Source organism: Ursus arctos, unplaced genomic scaffold (genome assembly GCF_023065955.2).
Source record: "Ursus arctos isolate Adak ecotype North America unplaced genomic scaffold, UrsArc2.0 scaffold_1, whole genome shotgun sequence".
NCBI classification, from domain to species: Eukaryota; Metazoa; Chordata; class Mammalia; order Carnivora; family Ursidae; genus Ursus; species Ursus arctos.
Genome location: NW_026622763.1, coordinates 27,691,299 through 27,716,363, shown reverse-complemented (window position 1 = coordinate 27,716,363; position 25,065 = coordinate 27,691,299). Strand labels below are relative to the sequence as shown.

Below are 25,065 nucleotides of genomic sequence, written 5' to 3'. Positions count from 1 at the left end.
GCAAAATCCCGGAGCGCCTGGCTGGCTCAGTCAGTAGAGCATGCAACTCTTGATCTCAGGGTTGTATGTTTGAGCCCCACCTTGGGTGTAGAAACTACTTAATAATAAAATCTTCAAAAAAAAATCATAATGACATGAAGGCAAACTTTACCAAAAACTCATCAATAGCCTAATTAGCTATTCAGATCAATAGTCACTTAGGGTGACCCTACTAAGTTTAAGGCATTTTATATTTGAAAAATACAATGAACGGTCACTGTCATTAAGGGCTTTCCTTCAATTGGGTAAATAAAACAGTGGTAGATGAATAAGAAATGTGTGTAAAATGTTTAGCACAATGTTAGACATAATAAACAGTTGTTGCTAGCCATCATCATCATTATTAACCTTATAACAATATGTGGATGAAGATGTTTTATTTGAAATACAACAAGCTATGTAGGTTCAAGTGAAAGGTCTTCGATATTGCAGAGGGTTTTTGACAGCATGGGGTCAAATATTGGAGACATGAGGGTAGAGAAGTGCCTTAAGAGACTGCAAAATTCAGAGAAGGTTTTCTTCAGGAAGAAGGCTTGTTAAATATGGCTCTGTGTAAAAATGAGGCATAGAGAAAGCTGAAAATGGAAAGGAGACTGGAAGATGGAGTAAGTTATCAGTAGTTGTGAGGAAGTAGCCTTAGCGAGTAGCCTGGGCTGAGGGCAGAGGCACATCTTTGTTAGCAATAAGGTCAAAAGAAAAAGGAAGAATGATTAGAGAGATTTTGGCTGAATTTAAGGTAGCTCAGGGAATTCATGTCATGTGGGTTGCACTCTCTGAAGTAAGTAGGAAAATAGATGATCAGTTGACAGTGAGGGAAGGGAGTAGGGTTGGAATCTTGAAGAATGGAAATCTAGAGTAATTGCTTTGGACAATATATGGCGATTCAATTACCATCACAAAAGAAGATCCTATTTGGATAACATGGACTGCAACAAGTATGTTACAATTATTTACATTTCTTTAGACATTTTGATCCTCTAGGAGCAGAGAAACTGGGCTGGATTTTTGTTTGGCCAGGCAAGAATGACACAAGAATAAGGGACAGGGAGGGAAAGACTTCAGGCTCTGAGGTGAACTGAGGCAAGTAAAAGCAGACTGGGTGAAATGGACGGGAAGGCTTGTCAGGGCCCCGTTATCGCAGTGAAGTACCTGCATCAGGGGAACAAAGAACGGAATGGTGGGAAAGAGCAGAAGGTTGAAACAGAGAGTGGGAGTTTCATGTGCTGGTTTGCAGTGCTGGAATCATCCCGAGTTTAGCGCATTACCAAAGTGTGGCCATCCCTGTGGGTAGAGAGACTCAAAGCTTTGGAAGCCAGGATCCTACATCACTATCTGTTGAGCCATGAAGTTTCCCAGAGTGACAGTATTGGCAGCCCTGGGTAAACACGACCATGGGACAAGTGTCATCTTACTTGAGCTATGCAAGTAGTGTCCTAAAACACGATGGCAAAAATGGATGACTGAGGCTTCAAAAAATTGCAGTTACAAACCGGAGGGTTTTTGAGGGTAGAGGTTAAGTTTGCTTTTCTCCAAAGTCCCTCTCAATGCGCATGGTGTTCATACAACCTTGATGGCTGACAAACGGGTTTTTTGTTGCATTGATGAATAAATGAGTAAACAAATAAAGGATGAGCAAATTGATAACTCAGGAACATTGGTTTGAAACGGTCATGTGAATTAAGGAGTATGTAGACCCATCCTCTTTGCTCCATGAGTTTAGACAGAAGAAAGCAGGAGCGGCTGTGCTGGAAAGGTCTGTGAGGGATGGAGTATTATGACAGGATGACACGGTTTCATCTAATCTGAAGAAGTGGAACGCATGTAGGAGGATATCATTAAGCATGTGGGGGGATAAACAAGTAATATGTGGAATGGAAAAGCAAAATGAACCATGAATAAAGGGTGTTTGGGTTTTTGATCTTTTTTTTTTTTTTTTGTTCTCTAGTTCCAAGTTAAACTTGAGACATTCTTTATTTACTATCACCATAATAGTTACTAAAAATTCACCTTTGCAAGGTGTTTCATAAAGTTATTCCTTACTGAGTGCCTTTAGAAACATGATTAAAAATAAGAAATAACTAAAATAGGAAAACACAATCCTTAAATGTTAAATAGAAATTATAAATAAGCATCTTGAATAGAGAATTTGAACAACTTTTATGTTTTCACTTTACCCCAATAGACTCGGATGTGGATCCCCAGTGAAAAAAATGAAAAGCAGGAACATGAAAGGAAAAATTGAGAAAAAAGTTTAAAATTCCATATTTTATTTCTATTGAAGTGAACATTTACCGTGGCTTTCCCCATACTAATTTTACGGTGTTATAATGTTGTTGTTTAGAACTATTTATAATGTCAGCACTCTTGTCAGCATCTAGGACCTATTCAAATCATGTCAAATCATGTTGGGCATAATGAAAAACTGAAAAGATGGGGTTCTCTCTCTCTCTTTCTCTTTCACACATTGAGTCACTATGATACAGTGGAAAAAATAATGGGTTAAGAGTCAGATTATATGAATTCTCCATCAAGCTTTTCCAGAAATTATTTGTCTAACTTTGTATGAGTCATAAACCTCACTGTACCTTAGTTGTATCATCTGTTAAATGAGGAAATTAGACTAGAAATTTGAATTCCACCCCACCCTACCCTTTCTTCTCATGAATTTTTACTGGGAAGCCTGAACAAAGACAGCAAAGCACCAGCTGAGCTGGTTGGCATGGGGGGGGGGGTCCTGCCTCATGATATTATATACCCAGGGCCCTGTGTTTGTTCTAGCTTTGACTTTGGTTAAAGGTTCTGCTGTTGTCATTTTGCAGCAGGCCCACTGGGTCCCACTGTAGCCAGTCCTGCTTATAGCTCATACAATCCATTAGGATAGTAGCAGAGTATAAGCCAGAATGGGACGGGGTGGGATCTGAAGTACCACAGAGAAATGCCAACTACGTCCAGGTTTACCAGATTCTTCTGAGGTGTCTCCAGAGCAGTTGGAAGCCTTTAGATCTAGATGGAAAATCTTGCCTGAGCAAGAAACACCATGGTTCAAGGTATAAGTCCTCTAAATTGATGATATTAATGGTAAGGTTAGGAGGCTAGCAAGTGGTTTGGCCTCTTTAAATACAAATTCTGTGCATCACATCATTAGCATAGAAGAAAGTGGGGAAAAGAGTAAGACGTTTCTGTACCATTATTATCTTCTTGGTTTAATAACTTCCAACTATTCTTACATGAAGTTTGAATAAATTTTTTTATTTTTTAATCATTTTTTAAAATTTCTTTATTATTTATTTAAGTAATCTCTACACCCAACTGCAGGGCTTGAACTCACCACCCTGAGATCAAGAGTTGCATGCTCCACTGACTGAGCCAGCCAGGCACCCCTAAATTAAATTTTTTAAATTAGCTAGGTTTCTTATATGGGTAACAGAAGCCACACAAGTTGGATCTTAAGTTACTTCTCAGCAAGAGTTGAGTTATAGTGTTAATCAATTGTGCAAGATCGGTTTCTCAGATAATGCAGTACCTAAGTACTCAAAAAGGAGAGACTCATATTGTTATAAAGCATGTCGTTTTCTTCTTGTTTACACTGTCACATGCTCATATGTTGGAAGAGTTTCGTCATCCAGTCAGATAGGTCATGTAAATCATCATTTTAACATTTTTAGTTAACCCCATACCGTAAGTATACAGAAATAAACTAGAGAAAGAGAGAGGTTTTGAAGAGAGAAAAACAGATGTAGCACTCGGCAGGTGAGACAGGAGCGTCATTTGCAGACTATAATCAGGGTATACCAAGAAGAGCCTGTCACTTCCTGGCTGATGAATGCTGGGGTTTTATGAGCTTTGTGCTTACGAGAACCTATCTGCACTTCACAGCAAGGGTTCCCACAAGGAAAAACTGTTACCCCAAGCTTCTTGAGTGTCTCCTTCATTCATTCGAGAAATGTTTAATAAGCACCGTTTTCCTTGTGATGTTGTCAATGGTTTCTACTCACCTCCAAAATCTTAATGTGTGTCTATGGTTCCTCCATCAGAAAGCTATGTTGCTTTGAGTTTTTAACTGAAAAGAAAATAGATGAAACTCTTTAGGCCCAGCCAGTGAATAAAAAACGAATTGATTAGGGCAATTAATTTATTGAAAGCATGGCATTCTGAAATTTCAGGGATACCCCAGAAAGCATATACTAGCTCATTTTACAGATGAAGATCCCGAGATTAAAAATCAGAAGTGGTTGAGCCAAAATGGGTTGCCCAGTGACCCTGAACCTGGTGTGATCATTCAGGTATTGAGCATAAGCTGTGTGCCAGGCACTGTACTAGGCACTGGTGATACAAAGCCGAATAGAACACAATCAGCTCACAGATATGTAAATGAAGGGTTATAATGTGATGTGCTAAGTTCAGCGATTGAGAGATGCAGATGGAGAAGTGCAGAAGGAAGTTCTGAGCTCAGGTTGAGAGAGTCAGGAAGGCCACGTGATATGGGACTAATTCTGAGCTGCTTCCCAAAATCATGTCACCGAATACCATAATTTAGCCAGGCGATGCAGATCCCTGACTTCCCACGGCATTGATTCTTAAACTGGGCGTGCACCAGAGCCCCTGAAGGGCTTGTCAAAACAGACTGCTGATTCCGTTTTTGAACAAGTTCCCAGGTAATACTGATGCTGCCAGCCTGGAGGCCACATCTTGAAAACCAAGGTCCTAGAGCATCCTTAGGTGTTGTGTGTCTCTACAAAAAGCATATAAAAAAGAGCACTGAATTGCCAGGCAAAACATCATACTTTCTAAACCCCTCAAAAATATAATACCATAGTCCAAGAATCTTTTCAGTAAGATACCAATTCCAAAATTTTAGATTACACAGTAATGTGAAAAATAAATACAAATGAACTTACTTGCAACTCTTCCTTTAAAGGCATGGATTCTGTCTCTATACATAGCAATCAAAACTGTCTAAGGGTTAGTGGTCTCTAAATTTTGATACTCACAGTCCCTTAATAGAAAACCTCACTTTAAAATTAGACCGCGTCCCTGACTGGGCTGCTTCCTGCTGTTGAGGGAGATATTTGATCCTGCAGAGTACTATGGAGTCCCATCCCCCTGCTCCTTCTGCCTCTCTCTCTCCTAAAGTTCTTACACGTCGGGGGCTCTCACTGGCATCTGAGCACGCGTTCCCTGGAGAAAGCCACGTCAGAGCAGGCGTGGAGAGACCCACCCAGATGCTGTGCTATTTCCCAAGAAGAAAAGAAGACGTTGTCGCCCTGGAGGAGCCTTCCCTGGCTTTGCACACACCTCTGTAGCAGTCAGAGGCTCTGCTGGGCTGCCCGGGTAGCTGTGTAATGAGAAAAAGATTGTCCTCTTCCCTTACGGTTGTTTTTAGATAATCTCGTGCCAATATGTATTTTGGAAGCATTCTACAGAAAGGCGCACATGCATTTTTAATGATAAAATGCTTATATTCATTAATTAGTCAACTTTAAACAAAGTAGCCATGAGAATTTATATACTTCAACAAATGCCGAGTATGGGCTTCTTTATTTTATCTTTTTTATTTAAATTCAATTAGCCAACATATAGTACATCATTAGTTTCAGATGTAGCGTTCAATAATTCATCAGTTGCATATAACACCCAGTACTTATCACGTACCCTCCGTAATGACCATCACCCAGTTACGCTATCCCCCCACCCACCCACCTCCCCTCCAGCAGCCCTCTGTTTCCTAGAGTTAAGAGTCTCTCATGGTTTGTCTCCCTCTCTGACGACTTCCCATTCAGTTTTCCCTCCCTTCCCCTATGTGGGCTTCTTTAAAAATTCAGTACAGAAGACTAAATTAAAAATAATTTTCTGTGTTTTCTTATCATCTACAATGTCAATAAAAAGACTATTTTTTCTAACAGATGATGAATACAGTTACCTAGATTTGTGATTGTTTCTCCAGGTCCCTTTGCCTTGCCAGATGAAGTGAGAAAAAGTCAGATTACATGATAAGTGCATAATTTCTACATTATACTGAGAAGTATCCATATACATATAGTCCTTCTTATACATTTATGTATACATTTATACATTATGTATTTATATGTCTGTATATTGCAGAACCACAACCATTTCATGTACATATCTCTCAATATGAGAATCACAGAAGCAGGAAAACAATTATCAATCAACACCATTGTGTCCTCATCCCAAAGCACACTCTCTGGCATTAGTAGGCGCTCAATAAATAGTTATTAAGCAGTGGGATGGATGAATGATTCACCTCGTTTTTTTTACATGTATTTACTTCAGCTTCTCTAGACCCTCTCAGATACTTCTTTTCTGAAAGAATTTTTTATTCATTTTATGTTCATTAAAATGGGCATGGCATAATATTCAAACATATTTCTTCAATTTTTTTAATGAAAATGGAAAACACGCTCCATACAAGATCAGAGTACCTACCTTCCTACATGAACACATGCTCATTACAAATAAAGAAAATAAATGGCAAAGGGATGGAAGTAAACAGAGAAAAACAGAAAAAGAGAAGGAATATGTATCAAGGTCTCATTATATCTTAACTATTTGTAAACACTAAGCAAAACTCACTTTTAAGTATCTTTGAGAAAGTGTCCTAAAAACTCTGTTATTGGAGGTGACTGATTTGAAGACCAGTACATCTCTTTCATTTAGAGTTCCATTAACATTGCTTCTTTTTTAAGTAATAACTTTAAAAGTCAATCTGTATTGATAATTATCATTATCTAAAAATATCAATATCGAAGATAGACATAAAAGTATTGATGAAAGTATCCTTAATAAGCAACATTAGTAAGAGTGAACATACTGACAAGAAACGTGAGGCTTTTCTAACTTGAAGCAACCTAGAAATTTATCCTAATGATATTAAAATACACGTGGTGATGAAAAAACATTTTTAATTAATGAAGTTTTTTGTTTTTGTTTTTGGTTTTGGATACATAAAAGTTTACCTGACCTTAGGGGAGGCTGAGATATTTGTAAGACTAGGGTAAATTTTAGGACTAAATGCAAAATCTCTGGAAAAGGTATGGGAAGAAATTACTTTGAGGTTTTTTGTGAATTTTTATTATGGTTTGATCATAAATATCATGCAAATATCCTTTGTCAGTGTGTTTTGGCAGTTCTTCCAAGGAGACCGAGGAGTGAAGAGGATTACAGAAAGAAAAAAAAAAAAAAGGAAAATGAGGTTGATTTTACACTAGAAAAACACAGTGGGGAATTCTATAACTTTCTGGTGAATTCTCTACCTCATTCCTGTGTCCACAATACAGTATTACAAAATCTTTGTAAAAACCAAAAATGTAAACTGTTGTACAGAACCAAAACTTCATCTTCCTCAACAAGTTTTAGAGTAACCAAAATTTAATCCCATTATTTGTTCAAATATAACAATTATGGTGATTTTGGATCTCAGAGATTTAAAGACACGTAGCCCGAAGTAGAAAAGGGAATTTTTCAGCTCACAGAAGCTAAGGAGGTTTGACAACAGAGCCACTGGAAGGACATGGGTACAGCTTGGCCTCAGGAGCAAATATAGCTAGAAATGTACTGTCAGGACTTGCCATCTTGTCTTTGCTTTCCTTTTTTCTCTGCCTACCTGCTTCAGTCTCTTTCTTCATAAATCTTCTTACCTTACATGGGATAGATCAGTTCCTGTGTTCTATATCTTATAGCTACAGTCACTTGAAGGAAATAAATTCCCTGGATGTTCCTTTTGGAACAGTCCTAAAATCATAAGGAAAGGATTTGCTGACTCAATTGGACCCATTGGCTATCCCTGGACCAATCAACAGTTTGGCCTGGAGAATGGAGGACTAAGATTGGTTCACTTTAGGTGCCAACTAATCTATTGTGGCTAGGGGAGCAGAATCAAGCAATAACAAGGCAACTCCCTTGGGTACCATAAAGTTTGACGATAGAGAATATGGGGAGCCGTTCCCAGGCAAAGGAGAATGTTGTGGTACTGGGCAGGAAAACCATATGTTACAAGTACCCATAGCAACACCAAGGAAAAAACCACATTATACTTGGCTTGGTTATGCCTACGCTAGTTCATGGAAGTCTAGTATAAAGCTCACTTAGGTGAATCTACATATGTGAGATGTATAGCTAATAGCATATCTATACCACATGAAGAAAATCTTGATGGAACAAATAGATTTAAATGATTGAGTGCTATCTTCTTCATGAAATTCTTTTTGAATATTCACCTGAACCCTACTGAACTCTTGCAAGTATTTATGGTCATCACTACACAGTTAAATCACATAATTGTTCTAGAATTGCCTGAATAACAGGTCTGAATTCCTAGCTCAATTGTGGGTATCTTATCTTATGCTTCCTTTTACTAGAAGACTTCTCTACCAAGATTAGTGTTAAGCACACAATTTATTCCGCATTCATTCCATAAATGATTCTTGAGAGCCTACTAATTTCCAGGCAATATACTCAAAGCTCAGGGTACAAAGATGATCAAAGACGATCCTTAAAGAGAGCATATGATTTGAGATCTTTTGTCCCTATCACACTTGGCAGAGGAATCTAGCACGGGCAGATTTGATCTAGCAAGTGAACTGCCTCTCCAAATACCAGTAGTGTTGTTCTAGATGCAGTTTAGTTTGCCTATCCAGAAAAATCAGAATTTTCCTCCTGTTGAAGCCAAAAGGCTATTAATGCAAATCCCATTGAATTTGCATTTGGTTACATTTCTGATGGAAGCATTCATATGCAAATGAAAATTTGTGAAAAGATAGCCAGATAATTCAAATAGTTGCTGAAATATCAAGATAAAAGTAGGATGTTAAAATGTCCATCCATCCATTTACCAGGTTACACTAAGGATCGGTCAAGTGGGTCAGTGTTCTTAAAAAGCTTAAATAAGTTATGCCTTAAACATTCGACAACATTCTAATAGGTCTGGGTTCAGAAAGGAGCTGTTATATGACTTTCTACTGCCACAGGGCTGAAAAAGAAGTCAGTCCCTGGTCAAATCAGTCAAGTTGCTCAAAAGAGATTCATCTTTTATCCACCATCTTGTCTCCTTTATCTTTTCTTGCATTAAAAACAAAAGGTGGTTTTTGATAGATGTAAAGTCATTTTGATGATCCAAAACAATGAACAAATATTTTATGCAAGTTGGCAGTGCTTTGTACTCTCTAGAGACTTAATGATGCAAGTTAAATGACAGCATCACATCGCAGTGAATGTGATGTTTGGAAAGCATCCATGGCATCATGACCATACCAACGGAAAATGATCTTAATCAATGTTTGTGTTCTTCTAAAAGATGTAAGACTTGGGAGTGCCTGGCTGGCTGAGTCGGTAGAACATGCAACTCTTGATCTTGGGGTTGTAAGTTCGAGTCCCACATTGGGTGCAGACGTTACTTAAAAATGAAATCTTAATAAATAAACAGAAGATTTAAGACTTAAGAGTCTAAGAAAAGATTTAAACAAATTTCAAGATATAAAATCATAGTCTACTATTACACATTCCAAACCTATATTCAAAGGAAATACAGGTGTTGGAATCAGGCTGTTGCTCTTGTTGAACTTGCCAGAAGCTGGAGTGGCAAAAGGGAAAGTTTTGAGATCACACTATTCAGGATTGTTAGCACTTAGTTTAATAGTCCACAAAGTGTGATGCTCCCCAGTTTTGTTTTATTTGATGCAATGCATTAGTTCATAGTTTCAAGTATTTTTAGAATTTTGGTGCTCTGTGCTTTGGTGACTGTCACCTGTCATCCATCATATTTGGAAAGCCTGTACCTAGGTAAGGTCTTAGCCTCTCCCTCCTTGGCACACCCAATCCTTCCCCCAAGCCTAGTGTTTTTACTTGTTAAATATCTCTCAGATCCAGCCACTTCTCATAGTCTCCATTACCAACTCCTTAACCTTTATCTTTGCCTGGTTTATGATAAGAAACTCCTAACTGGTTTCCCAGAATTGACTTTTCTTTTCCCGCAGTCCCTATCATACGATAGACAGAGTTGTCCTTTAAAAAAAGCAGATTTCACAATTTCATCCAATCATCTCCTTGCTTAATACCTGTCAATGGCTTCCTGTTTCTCTTAGAATAAAACCCAAATCCGTAACAGGACTACCGCATGCCACATGTTCCGGTTCCTGCCTGCCTCTCCACCCTCGCATCATATTGCTTCCCTTCCACTGTCTGCACATCAGCACTGTCACTTTGGAAGGTGAAAGGCACCACGTTCCTTCCAGTCCCCGCGTGCTTGCACACGCCTCTCTGCCCCAACTTCTACCGCTCGTGAGCTCCATGCCTTCTCAGTGAAAATTTTCCTGATCTTCTAGACTCCATCAGACTTTCAAACTACCACACGACTTTCTTTCCTAATACTTATGTGAGTGTGTAACGTTTTTATTTTTGAGAAAGTATCAGTTGTACTGATTGTTCTCGTGTCTTCCTGAAGGATGAAACTGGATCTGCTTTTTGCTTATCAAAACAAGACATGATACCTACCATATATCAGTCATTCGGTACTTGTTGAATTAATGGAAGTTTCCGCTTTCTGTTCTTTTCATCTATAATCCACAAGTTCATAACAGCAAAAGCAACAATAAAAATGAAAATTAAAGGAAAAATTGACTAGCTTGCTCGACCATCACCCGGCCACAAACGGTCAGAAATAATTAGTATGGCAAATGCTGTAATATCTTTTATGGCAGAGAAGGTGAGGTGAAGAATGTAGGGGAATCAAGGTTAACAGCTCTCAGAAACTGTGAAAGTAGGACTCCACCATTAATTGTACTAGCAAAGGACTTGTATTCATCTAGTTACTGTAGCAGACACACTCCCAACACTGTCTTCTGCATAAAACTATTTATCTTGGATATTTAAGCCACAACTTATTTCAGAAACGTATCTAGAGGTTTCAAATATACAAAGTCCTGTGACACAGTTGCTAAAATTGATTCACAGCTATTACTCATTTCATGGGAATAGAGTCATAATTACAAAAGTTAAAAATCGTATCAAAATCACACAGCAATATAGCCAGTTTCTTTTGCTTTTATTAAGTGTTTCTGTTAATTTTATTTTATTTCTATTTGTGAGCTTCATTTTATTTTCAGGCAGCTTTAAAACGCTGAGCTAAATATTGAGTTCTAGGGAGAGATAAAGTGCCACATCCCATGGTTTTTTAACAAAGTCCCATTATTATCTCTCTAGGAATATCTATCCTTTCGCATCTGTGTCAGACTGTGTAGTCCTGGCCATCTGTGATGTGCAGAGAGTGGAAGGTTAAAAGCTTATATTTAGCAACAGGATGTATCTGTGGTTAGGCGTGTTAAGTTTAGTGGACAATAAAAAATTAAATATACCTTTCTTAAAAGAAAAGGAAATTTTATATAGACTGTTAAAGTAGCTTTGAGCTCCTATTATCTCTCATGTTTATGGATCTTAGAATGCAGTTCTGTTTTTTATTTTTTAAATTTTCCCTAAGAAAACATTTTAAACTGTCTTTCGTTCTTTGTGAATTATGCGGACTGGTGTTCCAGGAAGAGGGAAATAAGATGTGCCTATTTACCTTAAAGCAGAGTGTCCTCTTTTTTTTGCATATATTACAAGAATAGGCATTCGATCAATGACTGGTCATCTGCGACGCTTCTTAGAAATAAACTAGGTATCTGTTGTCTTTTTGCAAGTCAACATTTCGTTCTAACAGTGCTGTAAATGGACTTGGGTCCCTAGGAAGAAGGCCCCCGCAAAGACATTTATGATGTCCTCTTATGATTTCAGTTAAGAATGCAAATTGCACATCCGACTTTGAGGAATACTTTGCCAAAAGAAAACTGGAGGAACGCGATGGCCATGCAGTCAGCATCGAGGAGTACCTTCAGCGCAGTGACACAGCCATTATTTACCCAGAAGCCCCCGAGGAGCTGTCTCGCCTTGGCACGCCAGAGGCCAATGGGCAAGAAGAAAATGGTGAGGCTGTAATTCATTTTTAGCCACTACACTGACCTCTGCAGCTGTTACAATTACAAATGCACTACATGCCTGGGTGTTTACCTTAAAATTTGAAGAACAGCTGCAGAGGCATGGAATTTCATGAGCAAAGATTAGAACTGTAATTTTAGGGTATTGTGAAATTTTTTTGTCAGCAAATTTGTGTCATTTGTACATCCAATAAAGAACAAGAACAATTAGAGCCTATTTCTAAGAGATAAAAATATCGAAATTGATTCCCATGTTTCTGAAATATTTCACTTTTGAGGAACAAAAAAAAGTTGAGCAACCGTGACCCTCGCCTTCTTCTGCTTCTTTACTGACACCTGAAAAAGCTCTGGCCGGCTGTGAATTCCCGAGTCACATGTGACCACAGGTTTTTAGCACGAACTGTCAGTCGCCTAAAGAGAATCTCCTCATTTCTCAGCTGTTTAAATTTCCCCCCAAAAGCGCCAGTAATTAATTAAGTTTCCCGCGCCGCGCGAGCCGATTCGGACGAGTGTGCGCCGGGGGTGCGCGGGAGCGGCGCGCGGAGGCCGAGGGCAATGATGGCGCTCTCGTGGAGCAGATTGCAGTGATTCCTGTCATACCATCCCGGGCAGGCAGCCCATTAGCTGCCATTGATTTACTGACCTTTTGGCCTGCTTCTCTCCCTCTCGTCTCTCGGCTACAGACCTGCCACCTGGAACTCCAGATGCTTTTGCCCAACTGCTGACCTGCCCCTACTGCGACCGGGGCTACAAGCGCTTGACATCACTGAAGGAGCACATCAAGTACCGCCACGAGAAGAATGAAGAGAACTTTTCCTGCCCTCTTTGTAGCTACACGTTTGCCTACCGCACCCAGCTCGAGCGGCATATGGTGACGCACAAGCCAGGGACAGATCAGGTGGGGGGCTGGTTTTAAGTGATTTCTTTCTATAATAACCCCTTAGAGAAACGATATTGCTTTGATTGGCAATCATTATTAATTTTTCATGGCATTTTGAAGATGCAGATCTTTTAATGGTAATAGCTTTAATTGAGGTCTAAATGATTTTTTGATGGTCTCTTCTAATATGATTTAATAGTCTTATGTTCACGATCGAATGAGTGTGTTAATTTCTAATTTAGAAATTTTATTTGCACTTTAACTTGACTTTAGTTTCATTTTTATGTTCCACAAAAAAGTGAATGAAATTGTAGCATTTTAATTATACATTATTAAACATCTCAGCAATTTTAATTCCATTTTTCACCTAGTTTTACTCAGAATTTTTTTTTTCCATATAGGATCTAAGTCAGAGTAAAAGAAGTGTGTATTTCTTTCATTTGTCATATAACACCTTCAGGTACTTAGAGTATTTTTACAAGCTGCTACTAGTTTCTGAAATCTAATTAAGTGCTTTTAAAAAAAATCAAAAAGGCATATTATACGTCCGTATATATAGAAGATAAACTGGATTGATACTACAATATTGGATGTACATTTAAAATGATCCCTTTTGATTTGCATGCCTATGGCTAAATGTTGAGATTGTTCTGCCTCTTTTGGCTGATTTGTGTTAAAAATAAAAACTCTCTCTTGACAGGTAAGCACAGCTTCTTAAATCCTTAAAATGTTTGAATAGAAATGATTCACAGTGTCCCTTACATGTTTTAGCAAAACTGCTCTTTCTTTCCTCCTGGGAGAAATGACTGCAGATTGATATTATGTGTTTGAATGGTAACAGAAATGGTGTGCCTGAAGTCCCAATAACTGGCCTTACAGATCTGGAAGCCTCCTATTTACGCCGTGCTACCGTATCTGTTTTAAAAAATTATTAAGCGGCATTCTATAACATTCTTATGTTTCTTTTTTCTCACGGGCATTATTTTCTTTGAATAAGGAAAATGAGGATGACCAAACACAATCAAGAAATGGTGATGTTACTATATTATGGAGTTTTGCTATTATAAAAGGACAGCTCATGAAAATCATTCCATTTATATCTGATTGGGCTTGTCACCTGAACGTTTTTCAAAGTTCAGTTACAAAAGCTATGCTCGCATAGTTACACTTATGTAACAGTTTATCTCCCCTTGCTTATATGCACAAAAACTCTAGGAAAAAAAAAGTGCCTAGATATTTATCTAGCATAACTGCTTTAAATTTCACATGCAGAAGTGTGATTGTGTTGGCGCATTATGAATGGTAGCTTTGGTGTTGAAAAGTCCCCTCATTTGCTCATGGCATTTACAATTAGTAAATTAAAATGATTGTATCATATTAACAGTGGCACAACTAAAGTTTATAGTAGTCCTCTGAGGGCTGTGGGGGGAGACAAAGCAGCTGTTGCTGTTTGTTTATGCAACTCAGCAACATATGAGCGCTGGTCCCTCAATGGCGCTCGGCGGGCTGGGCTCCGCTTGATCTTTGAAGGTTGCTGCTGTTTGAACAAACCTCCCTGTGTCCCATGTAACACCATCTGTCTCACTAGGAATGTGGGAAGATTCAGCACACCCTAGCAGTTGTCATACCGTTTCTGTGCTGTCTTTTTGCAAAAGGCTTTTGTGTCATTGCTGCTTGAAAAAGGCTGACCTCCTACCTTGAGCATCCAGAGTGGATGACTGTATTTTTTTTTTTTTTTTTTTTTTAGAATTCTAAGTCACAGTGCTTTTTTTTCTCTTGTTCAAAAAGGTCAGCTGTGTTTGATTATATCTTTGCTGCTTTTAACTTGTCTTTTCAGCAAACTTTTTTTTTCTTTTTTGTCCCTACTCCCTAGCACACTACTAAAAAGGAAAATGAAAAGTCGTTGAAGTCTTTCCTACTGGCTTGTGATAAAACTGCTCAAGCAGCTATAACCCAAGATGTTGTCTCTTACATTTGATAATGAATCAGATCCGATATGCAACACATCAGGAAAAACAGGGTTTACATTTGCTACGAGCACAGTGAATGGGATATTTAAACATGCTTATCGTGTAATGAAATATTTATACTCAAGAATTTTTTTTGTTTGTGTATGCGTGCTTTTTTTTTCTTCTTTAAAATTGATATTGCTTCAGTATAAGCTATACTTTTACCCTGATACAGAAAATTTGATAAAATTAGTTCTTTGCATGGGGAGTTTTTTTGGAGGCTACTTAGAATTTTTCAGGATAATATTTATTTTTTTCCTTGACAAAACAGTTGCATTCCAACAGGGAATCTTCAGATTTTAGAATGTGCAGTAAACACAGAGAACCACAAACATCTTTACAATTATACTTTCTCATCTCCAAAGGCTCAAAGAAACATTTTGGAAAAGAGACTACAGAGATAATTCTAAAGCAAGTGTCGGATGCGCATGTGAAAGCACTTTTTTTTTTATTTGTTCCAATTTTATTGCCAACATTATCACTTTTATTGCAACTCTGAAAGACTGGGCAAATAAATAAACATGCACTCAAACCTTTTGGCCTGTCTGAAAAATAGAGGCCTTTTAAAAATATTTGTAACAAATTTCCTTTGTTCCTCCCGCACAAAACTGATGTCAGTCTTTCTCCTTTTATAGCACCAAATGCTGACCCAAGGAGCAGGTAATCGCAAGTTCAAATGCACAGAGTGCGGCAAGGCTTTCAAATATAAACACCATCTGAAAGAACACCTGCGAATTCACAGTGGTGAGTAGCAGAGGTGCTGGTGCTCACATTTGCATTTTGTTTCATTAGGGGAGTTTTAAAGATTGTTTAAAATTTACACAATCCTGTTTGTAGCTTTTTGGAACTACCTTTTTATTTCACAGACTGCGTGAGCCTGCTTTGCCTTCATGAGACCGATGGTACCACCAATAGCATGAGCTTACAAAAAGAAAAGGAATGTTTATACTTCCTAAAAATTGCAAATGCTTTGATTTATTACAAAATCTAGAGGCTCCTTTTTTGTCCTTTCAATCGCTCTTCTACAGATTAAATATTTCTGACCTGAAGAAACTCAGCTGGCAAATTCTGAAGGGTATTCATTTTTGATACCTAACCATGAAAGAAAACGTTGAAGAATTTTGGATGAGAGCTTTTGTATGATAAATATTCCTTGATTCCTGGGAGCTGTATATTACAGAACAACATCCTACCACTGAGATTTCTTCTTTATAACTATTTTGATAGCTCTGCCAAGCATTTTATTACCGAATTGGATGCTATTCAAAGGACTAGTTGGATTGGTAGAATCAATGGAATCTCTACAGAGTTGATTAAAGCCATGGCTACACTTCCCTTTAAATACCGTGACATCTTTATTGTGCTATTGACCACACATTAATCTGACACTGTTTAAATAGGAGGCTGCCGATGGCAAGACAAGATTTGGGATGTTGGCTGAAAAAGGCATAGATAGCCTTCACCTTCCACTGCTAACATCTTGAGTTATGTTCTCTCAGGGTAGATAAAGCCCAGAAACAGTTATGGCCACATAATTCTAAGCTGAGCACCTAGAATGTAGAGGTACCCCATTGTGTTCCTTCCATTTGGTGTCACAGATTCTCCTATCGGTAGACAATGGCAAGCGTTCCCCAGCCGAAGACTTGTAACGTTAATTTTGGTTCTCATTTTAGGTGAAAAACCGTACGAGTGCCCAAACTGCAAGAAGCGTTTCTCCCATTCTGGTTCCTACAGTTCACACATCAGCAGCAAGAAATGTATTGGTTTAATCTCTGTAAATGGCCGAATGAGAAATAATATCAAGACGGGTTCTTCCCCTAATTCTGTTTCTTCTTCTCCTACTAATTCAGCTATTACCCAGTTAAGGAACAAATTGGAGAATGGAAAACCACTTAGTATGTCTGAACAGACAGGCTTACTTAAAATTAAAACAGAACCACTAGACTTCAATGACTACAAAGTTCTTATGGCCACACACGGGTTTAGTGGCACTAGTCCCTTTATGAATGGTGCCCTTGGAGCCACCAGCCCTTTGGGAGTTCATCCGTCTGCTCAGAGTCCAATGCAGCACTTAGGTGTAGGGATGGAAGCCCCTTTACTCGGATTTCCCACAATGAATAGTAACTTGAGCGAGGTACAAAAGGTTCTACAGATTGTGGACAATACGGTTTCCAGGCAAAAAATGGACTGCAAGGCTGAAGAAATTTCCAAGTTGAAAGGTTATCACATGAAGGATCCATGCTCTCAACCTGAGGAACAAGGAGTTACTTCCCCTAATATCCCACCCGTAGGTCTTCCAGTAGTGAGTCATAATGGTGCCACTAAAAGTATTATTGACTACACATTAGAAAAAGTCAATGAAGCCAAAGCTTGCCTCCAGAGCTTGACTACTGACTCAAGGAGACAGATCAGTAATATAAAGAAAGAGAAGCTACGTACTTTAATAGATTTGGTCACTGATGATAAAATGATCGAGAACCACAACATATCCACTCCATTTTCTTGCCAGTTCTGTAAAGAAAGTTTCCCTGGCCCCATTCCCTTGCATCAGCATGAACGTTACCTTTGTAAGATGAATGAAGAGATCAAGGCAGTCCTGCAACCTCACGACAACATAGTCCCCAACAAAGCCGGAGTTTTTGTTGATAATAAAGCCCTCCTCTTGTCATCTGTACTTTCTGAGAAAGGAATGACAAGCCCCATCAACCCATACAAGGACCACATGTCTGTACTGAAAGCGTATTATGCTATGAACATGGAGCCCAACTCTGATGAACTGCTGAAAATTTCCATTGCTGTGGGCCTTCCTCAGGAATTTGTGAAGGAATGGTTTGAGCAACGAAAAGTCTACCAGTATTCAAATTCCAGGTCACCATCACTGGAAAGGACCTCCAAGCCGCTAGCTCCCAACAGTAACCCTCCCACAAAAGACTCTTTATTACCCAGGTCTCCCGTAAAGCCTATGGACTCCATAACATCACCATCCATAGCAGAACTCCACAACAGTGTGACGAATTGTGATCCTCCTCTCAGGCTAAGCAAACCTTCCCATTTTACTAATATTAAACCAGTTGAGAAATTGGACCACTCAAGGAGTAATACTCCCTCTCCCTTAAATCTTTCCTCCACATCTTCTAAAAACTCCCACAGTAGTTCTTACACTCCAAACAGCTTCTCTTCTGAGGAGCTCCAGGCTGAGCCTTTGGACTTGTCATTACCAAAACAAATGAAAGAACCCAAGAGTATTATAGCCACAAAGAACAAAACGAAAGCTAGCAGCATAAATTTAGACCATAACAGTGTTTCTTCATCATCTGAAAACTCGGATGAGCCTCTAAACTTGACTTTTATCAAGAAGGAGTTTTCAAACTCAAATAATCTGGACAACAAAAGCACTAACCCAGTGTTCGGCATGAACCCATTTAGTGCCAAAACTTTATACACAGCTCTTCCTCCACAAAGCGCATTTCCCCCCGCCACTTTCATGCCACCAGTCCAGACCAGTATCCCTGGGCTACGACCATACCCGGGACTGGATCAGATGAGCTTCCTACCACATATGGCCTATACCTACCCAACTGGAGCAGCTACTTTTGCTGATATGCAGCAAAGGAGAAAGTACCAGCGGAAACAAGGATTTCAGGTAACGAGACCCACCCTTTTACTCCGAACAGAGGAGACCTTGAAAACTATATTACAGTGTGTATGTGCATGCAGGGGAAAAAGTCTCAGTGAAAACAAAAGTCAAACGTTGTGTTTTCTGCAGACATGGCAGCGTTGGTTTTCACTTGAACCTCAAACTGGCTGGGCTAGACAAACAAATGGAGAATCAGTGGGACACGGAGCTGTGGCAACATGGCTGCCTCACAAAAGATCAAGAACTTCAGACTTATTTTTGAGGTTTATTTAGATTGATCTGTATGCTTTTAGAATTACACGGCGCTAACGGTATTTGACAGGCCTTCCGTAGATGCTAAAAGTTAGCGTCTAGAGCAGTCCCCTACTTGTGCAGATGTTCACAGTTCACAATCTGCAATAAGACGTGTATGAATCTGATATGTACTTGGCTTTATAGCAAATAGTGTATTTTGGAGAGTATTTTAAAACATATTTTGTACATTCCACTTGACTTCTGATGGACTTTTCAAACCGGTAAACAATTTACGGTTTTCCAGTCCCAAAGCAGGTATGTTTTAATGACATGGAGTATAATCCCTGTTTGCAAAATAAGAGCATAAGTAGCAGCGCACCTCTGTAAAAGCCGTTCCAGTATTCCTATCTACAGTACATCCGCCCTCTTGTAAATGTATTTAAGCCCTATTTAATCTCCTCTAATATTAATTAGTGCAAACGTAGTCTAAGAAAACTGAACTGTGAGCCAGCAAATGGAAACGTACGTTATCATGCAAGTTTGCACTCCTTTGGATCAAGACAAAATAAATATCAAGAAATTTAATAATTTACTGATCCACATTCATTATTGCTCAATGCTGAAGGCTGTTTTAACATAGATAGACCATTGATAAAAAGTGTTATTAATATTCCCTATTTCAAATTAGAAAATTAAATATAAAAATATAGCTCGAGGCCTTTAGTTGGTAGACATACATTTAAATAGATTGCATAATAATAACATTTTGTACCTAAATATAAAATTCAATTAAAATGGGGTTTCTACAGCTACAGATCATTTCTAAAGTTAACCACACTGGAAAATACACAAATTCTGATGTTTGATTTTCACTCGTGGATATTTCCTGATATAAAGGAAACTGAGGATTTTAGAAAAGTTTATGTTTTTCTCACCTTCAGAGTTGACCATTTTCTGCCCTTGAAAAACATCTAGGGTGGAGGAGGTTTATATTTTTGTGGAAAGGTGGGACCTCATACATTGTTCATGGAAAGTAGTAGGGGTTTTTTTCTTTTTAAATGAAATTGATTAATAGCAAGCACTTTTGAGGTTCTCCAAATGTCAGCCTACGTGAAGTTGTTTGGTATAAACACAAAGAGAAGAGACTGTGTTGAACTATGTGATTATATCACAGGGAGAATTGCTTGATGGAGCACAAGACTACATGTCAGGCCTAGATGACATGACAGACTCCGACTCCTGTCTGTCTCGAAAGAAGATCAAGAAGACAGAGAGTGGCATGTATGCATGTGACTTATGTGACAAGACATTCCAGAAAAGCAGTTCCCTTCTGCGACATAAATACGAACACACAGGTATGAGTGACTTTGACTAGCTAGTTAGAGCTTCCCGGCCTGCTGTACATTTCATAATATTTAATGAGTACACTCGTGCGACATAAGATGTAGCATATGCTGATACCTTCAACAAGGAAGAAATAATGCTTCTGCCTAGCTCAGTAGGACTTTTTTGTTGCCTGTTTATTGGATCATTCATGTGTTTATGAGTGTGCTTGTCTTCGTATCTTTCAAGTAATCTGTAAGCCAAATTCACAGATCCTGTCGAAGGTGTATTTAAGTGGTCCGGGCAATGAAATGTCCTGACACAAGCCAGTTATTGAAAATCTGTTCAAATTCTCAAGTTGTAATGACTCGCTCTATGTAAAAATGCAGTCAGTGATGGATTAGATTTATCATCCCAACTTCAAGTAAGCTGTGCCTTGGAGGTGGTTCTGTTTGGTCTTAGAAATTGGCCCTTTTTTGACTACAGCGGAAGTGTTAGTACTGTGAGAGAAAAAGGTATAAGTAAAGTAATATGCCAAACGAGCTCCTGCAACTACTTCTATTTGGAAGACGAAAATAAAACTTTCTAAATTTAATTAGCTTATTTCCAATTCATGCATTACTAATTAGGAACAATTATACAGAGTTGACGAGATAGCAGCCTAGTTCTTCCCTGTGAGTAGAGAGATAGTGGGTTAATTTTTAAAAAGAAAGGCGAAGGACCGTAATGTGAAGCCACAGCGTTGGTTCCCACAATCCAAGATCCCGGTCTGCAGCTCCACAGGGGAAGCGCACCTGTGCTCACTCCCTCTGTCCTCCTCCTTCCAGCTTTAACCACAGAGCAACTCAGCCTCACCTCCTGGTTCCAACTTTTCTCCTCTAGACATTTGGCATGCTGTACTGGTCCTAGATGGGAAAAGAAAGAGTGTAGGATCTCAATCAAAATATTGGCAGGGGAAAATTACATAAAAACTCTCATTTTAAATGAGAAAGTCTAGTATCAAACATTTTAATGTAGAGCGAAAAAATTAGCCTAACAGTGCTTTTTGGGGAGAAGTGGTGAAAAGAAAAAAGAAAAAGGTAAAAGAAGAAAGGGTAATGTGAGTACTTTCTGCTGTATTCTGACTAAGTACGTGGCGCCCTTTTTATTGATTGAAAATTACCCTTGGGGGGGCGCCTGGGTGGCACAGCGGTTAAGCGTTTGCCTTCGGCTCAGGGCGTGATCCCGGCATTATGGGATCGAGCCCCACATGAGGCTCCTTCGCTATGAGCCTGCTGCTTCCTCTCCCACTCCCCCTGCTTGTGTTCCCTCTCTCGCTGGCTGTCTCTATCTCTGTCGAATAAATAAATAAAATCTTTAAAAAAAAAAAAAAGAAAATTACCCTTGGGGAGCATTCCTCCTCATCTTCCCTCTTCCCTCACTGGGCAGGTGCAGGAGGCAGCCTGAGAGTGGGAGGAAGCTGGGGGAACAGTAGGTACTGAGGTTATTTGTGAAGAGAACAAGGTTGATCAATAACAGCACCCCAGTAATCTCTCTTTCTTCAACTGTCTGATATTGCTATTATTTTAAAAGTTCAATTAATGATATGTTAAAGACAACCTAGTTTGAAAAGCAAATCCTACTCATTTCTATACTTGTGTGATATAATTCCATGTTTGAAACTTCAAAATTTTCCTAATTTTGTCTTTTATCAGAGATATCTGTAGATGTTTTCTTTAGTACCAAGTCCTATTTAAATATTTACGAAGATATTTTCATATCTAAATTTAATATTTTAATCAACCTCAAATATATTTTGTATTTCATTATTCAGCTACAATAGGCACATCACTGAAGGCATCTTTCCCTCTCTGATTGGTTTTATTATATGACCATATGCAAACTCTATCATTTACTACATGGTGAGTGTAAAACTTTTATTTTAGTGAGGGCTATCATACATATTGACATCCCGTCAATATCTTTATTTCCTATAAATGAGATAGTCCATAAACTTCATAGGCATATAGATAGTCGAGAGACCCAAAAGTTGGCAAAAACAAATATGCATAATCAATTTGCAAAATATGCTGTATTAAAAAAAATAGAAATAAAGTGTTCCGATTCTTTTAGTTATGAGAAGATTTGCTGCTTAGAAGTAATGTATAGCAATGAGATCCTCACCATCCAATGGTTACTTTAAACGTAGGATTTATTATCCTCCTGTTGGCTTCCTAGCTTGTCAAGTTTCCAGTGTGTTAACTTTTTGGTCTCTTGACCAAACATCTCATGACATTATTACTGCCAGTGTATTAGGTTCTATCACCGTGAAGTTCTTCATGAATTCTCTACCACTGTGATGTATGTAAAAATTTAGTCCATTTTCCTTCCCTAATTGGGCCCCAGAAGCCTTTTATTTGTTTATATTAAGTACTAGTAATACTTTGAGAATGTACTAATGTGAAAATTGTACGTGAGAACAGTCTCTGGGTTGATTGATTCTAAGGTTGGGAAATGAAGTTGAATCATCATTTGATTATGTGCTGACTTTACAAATGTGTCATTGATAAAGTGTGTTTGTTACACCTGTCCCCAATTTAACATCTAGAATGGCTTAAGTTAAGAAGGAAATTATGAGCTACTTACTCTGGAGATCTTGTGCTCTTTTACCTTGGCCTGTTTAATTTATGACCTAGGCAGGCATCAAAGACATAATGCTTAATTTTCCTTACCAAAGGGGTATTGCTCGCTTGCTCTTCCTGGGGCCTGGGACTGGGATCGGGACTGGGATGGGATACGGGAAGGGAACACTCCGTAAATGTTGACTTCAATGGGATTAATCGTCACAAGACAGGACGGTGAAACACAAAATCTGAAACTCCTGTTAGGCACTGTCAAGAACTCATTTGTATTCCACTAAAATTTAAATCTGACATTTATTGAGTACTTTCTCTATTGAGACATTGTGGTAGGTACTCTTAAACCTACCTTATTCAGAAAAGTAATAAAAATGTTTCTACTTTTGAGTAGATAAAGTCAAAGTTTTAAATAAATTACCAGTCAATTTTGTTTCTCAGTTATATGATAATATTTTTCATACCACAAACCTTCCATTTATTAACTTCAGTTATCATTCTAGCTGTCAGGTGAATCATGAACCTTGAGATTAGGGGGAAAAAATTACCCTAAAAAAAGTTTTGATTCACTCAGTGTCAGCCTGGATGTTTTTCTGAATCTTGTTCACGTAGAAATTTAATTCCAGGAATCTTGATTTGAATCAGGTAAACCAAACAAACAAATTAAAAAAAGATGAACGTCCAAGTCAGTTCCTACTTAAATTGAATCTATTAAATACTTACCAGGGACACTTCTGGAGAGTACTAGAATATTTAATGCAAGATATAGGTCAGTCCCCCCACCATTACCCCCAAATTCTGTTCTTTGCATGGCATAATAGCTGCACATTTTATTCCTTCAGATTGTCAATTCATAATGTAGAATTAATATATTTCTATTATAAGCATGTTGTTTATTATTGATTGAATTCCCTGAAAATCGAGTGCTTGTAACCAAAATATCTATATAATAGACTGCAGTTCAATGGGCATCCCTCAAGCATTTCTAAACAGGCCTTGAAACTCATCCTGGAGAGTGTTTATTCTCTCTCAGGACACTGCTCTGTATTTTGTTCCTTCGGGAAAGAGAGAGCCGTATCGGCTGTGGTCACTGTGACGTTCATTCACGATTATTCACAGCCAATCCGTGAAGTCACCTAACTGCCCCACCTTCTGTGCGCTCCTGAGTTGATGAGACATCCAAAGGAGGCTGTAGGACAGTTCTACCTATGCATGCTGTAGCAACTAAAGCACCGAGAAATTTTTCATCTATGATTTCTCTTCTTTCCATTCAGATTTACTTCTTCCATGTACTCTGCTCCTTATCTTGCTTACAACTTGGGGAGTTATTGAACATGTACTGATGAAAATGAATAAAATTATCTAACATTAATTGAGTGCTTACTACGTGCAATCCTTGTACTAACCACTTTACCTACGCTGCCTCCTTTACTCCTTATGCCTGGGCCACAAGTTAAATGGTCCCCCAAATGACCTCCCTTTTATCAACAAGGACCCTGAACCTCAGAAAGGTTAACATGCCTGTGTTGCACAGCTGGTTATAAGAGATGGATTTGAACCCAGGCAATCAGACTCCAGAACCCACCTCCCCTATCTAACACTGCACCATCCTGCCCCTATGAATGAATCACCACTGTCAGAAACGTCTTATCCTTGCTCCCAAAAGCATCCTTTTCTTTAAGGTCCAAGTACACACGAGAGAGACCAAATTCGTGCATCGTGACTAGAAGTTTTCTGGAAGGCCAAACCTCTATCTTTTTCCCAGTTATACTTCTGCTTCCTGTTAAATGACCTTCTCACCGTGATGGTCTTGTCAAATAGAAAAGCATGCTGTCTTTCCAAACTCTTGACACTCCGTTGGCTTTCTCTTTTCTGTTATCCAGTTGACCTCATTCAAAACATCTTTCCTAAGAGCTAAAAAGTGGTTCTTGTGTGGTTTGAATTATACTTTTTTTTTCTTTAGGCCATTAGCTGCCTTGAAGTAGATTACCAGAACATTCCTTATTTCCAATACAATGAATAGTCACCAACAAATATTTTTCTAATTTCTTCTCTTGCAAGTAAATAACTTCCTATTCTAGAACTTAGTACTACTAGCCTTACCACATCTGTCATCACTAAATTTATATTGGACGTTCCAGTAAGATAAAGACCATTAATGAAATAACATATAGCAGCCTACGGCGTTTTCTAAATAGTAGCATGCCCTAGAGGCATTCAATAACATTATTAAAGATATTTGATTACTAATTGAAGTTATATATTACCGTATAACTGAATACCTGAAGTGTGTAGAATGGGTTCCTAATCTTATAACATGACACTTAGCAAATGAAAATGG

At 38.5% G+C, this 25,065-nt stretch overlaps 1 protein-coding gene across 10 annotated transcripts in view; it reads left to right on the top strand.

Moving 5' to 3' along the window:
* ZEB2 (zinc finger E-box binding homeobox 2) overlaps window positions 1-25,065 on the top strand; it is a 130,679-nt gene that overhangs the window by 102,348 nt on the left and 3,266 nt on the right. For all 10 annotated transcript variants that reach the window (XM_057317467.1, XM_057317465.1, XM_048214452.2 and 7 more), the window contains 5 exons: window positions 11,827-12,015; window positions 12,710-12,924; window positions 15,551-15,659; window positions 16,589-18,558; window positions 19,961-20,141. In XM_057317467.1, the coding sequence (XP_057173450.1) occupies window positions 11,827-12,015; window positions 12,710-12,924; window positions 15,551-15,659; window positions 16,589-18,558; window positions 19,961-20,141 (2,664 nt within the window). The remainder of the gene's footprint in view (window positions 1-11,826; window positions 12,016-12,709; window positions 12,925-15,550; window positions 15,660-16,588; window positions 18,559-19,960; window positions 20,142-25,065) is intronic.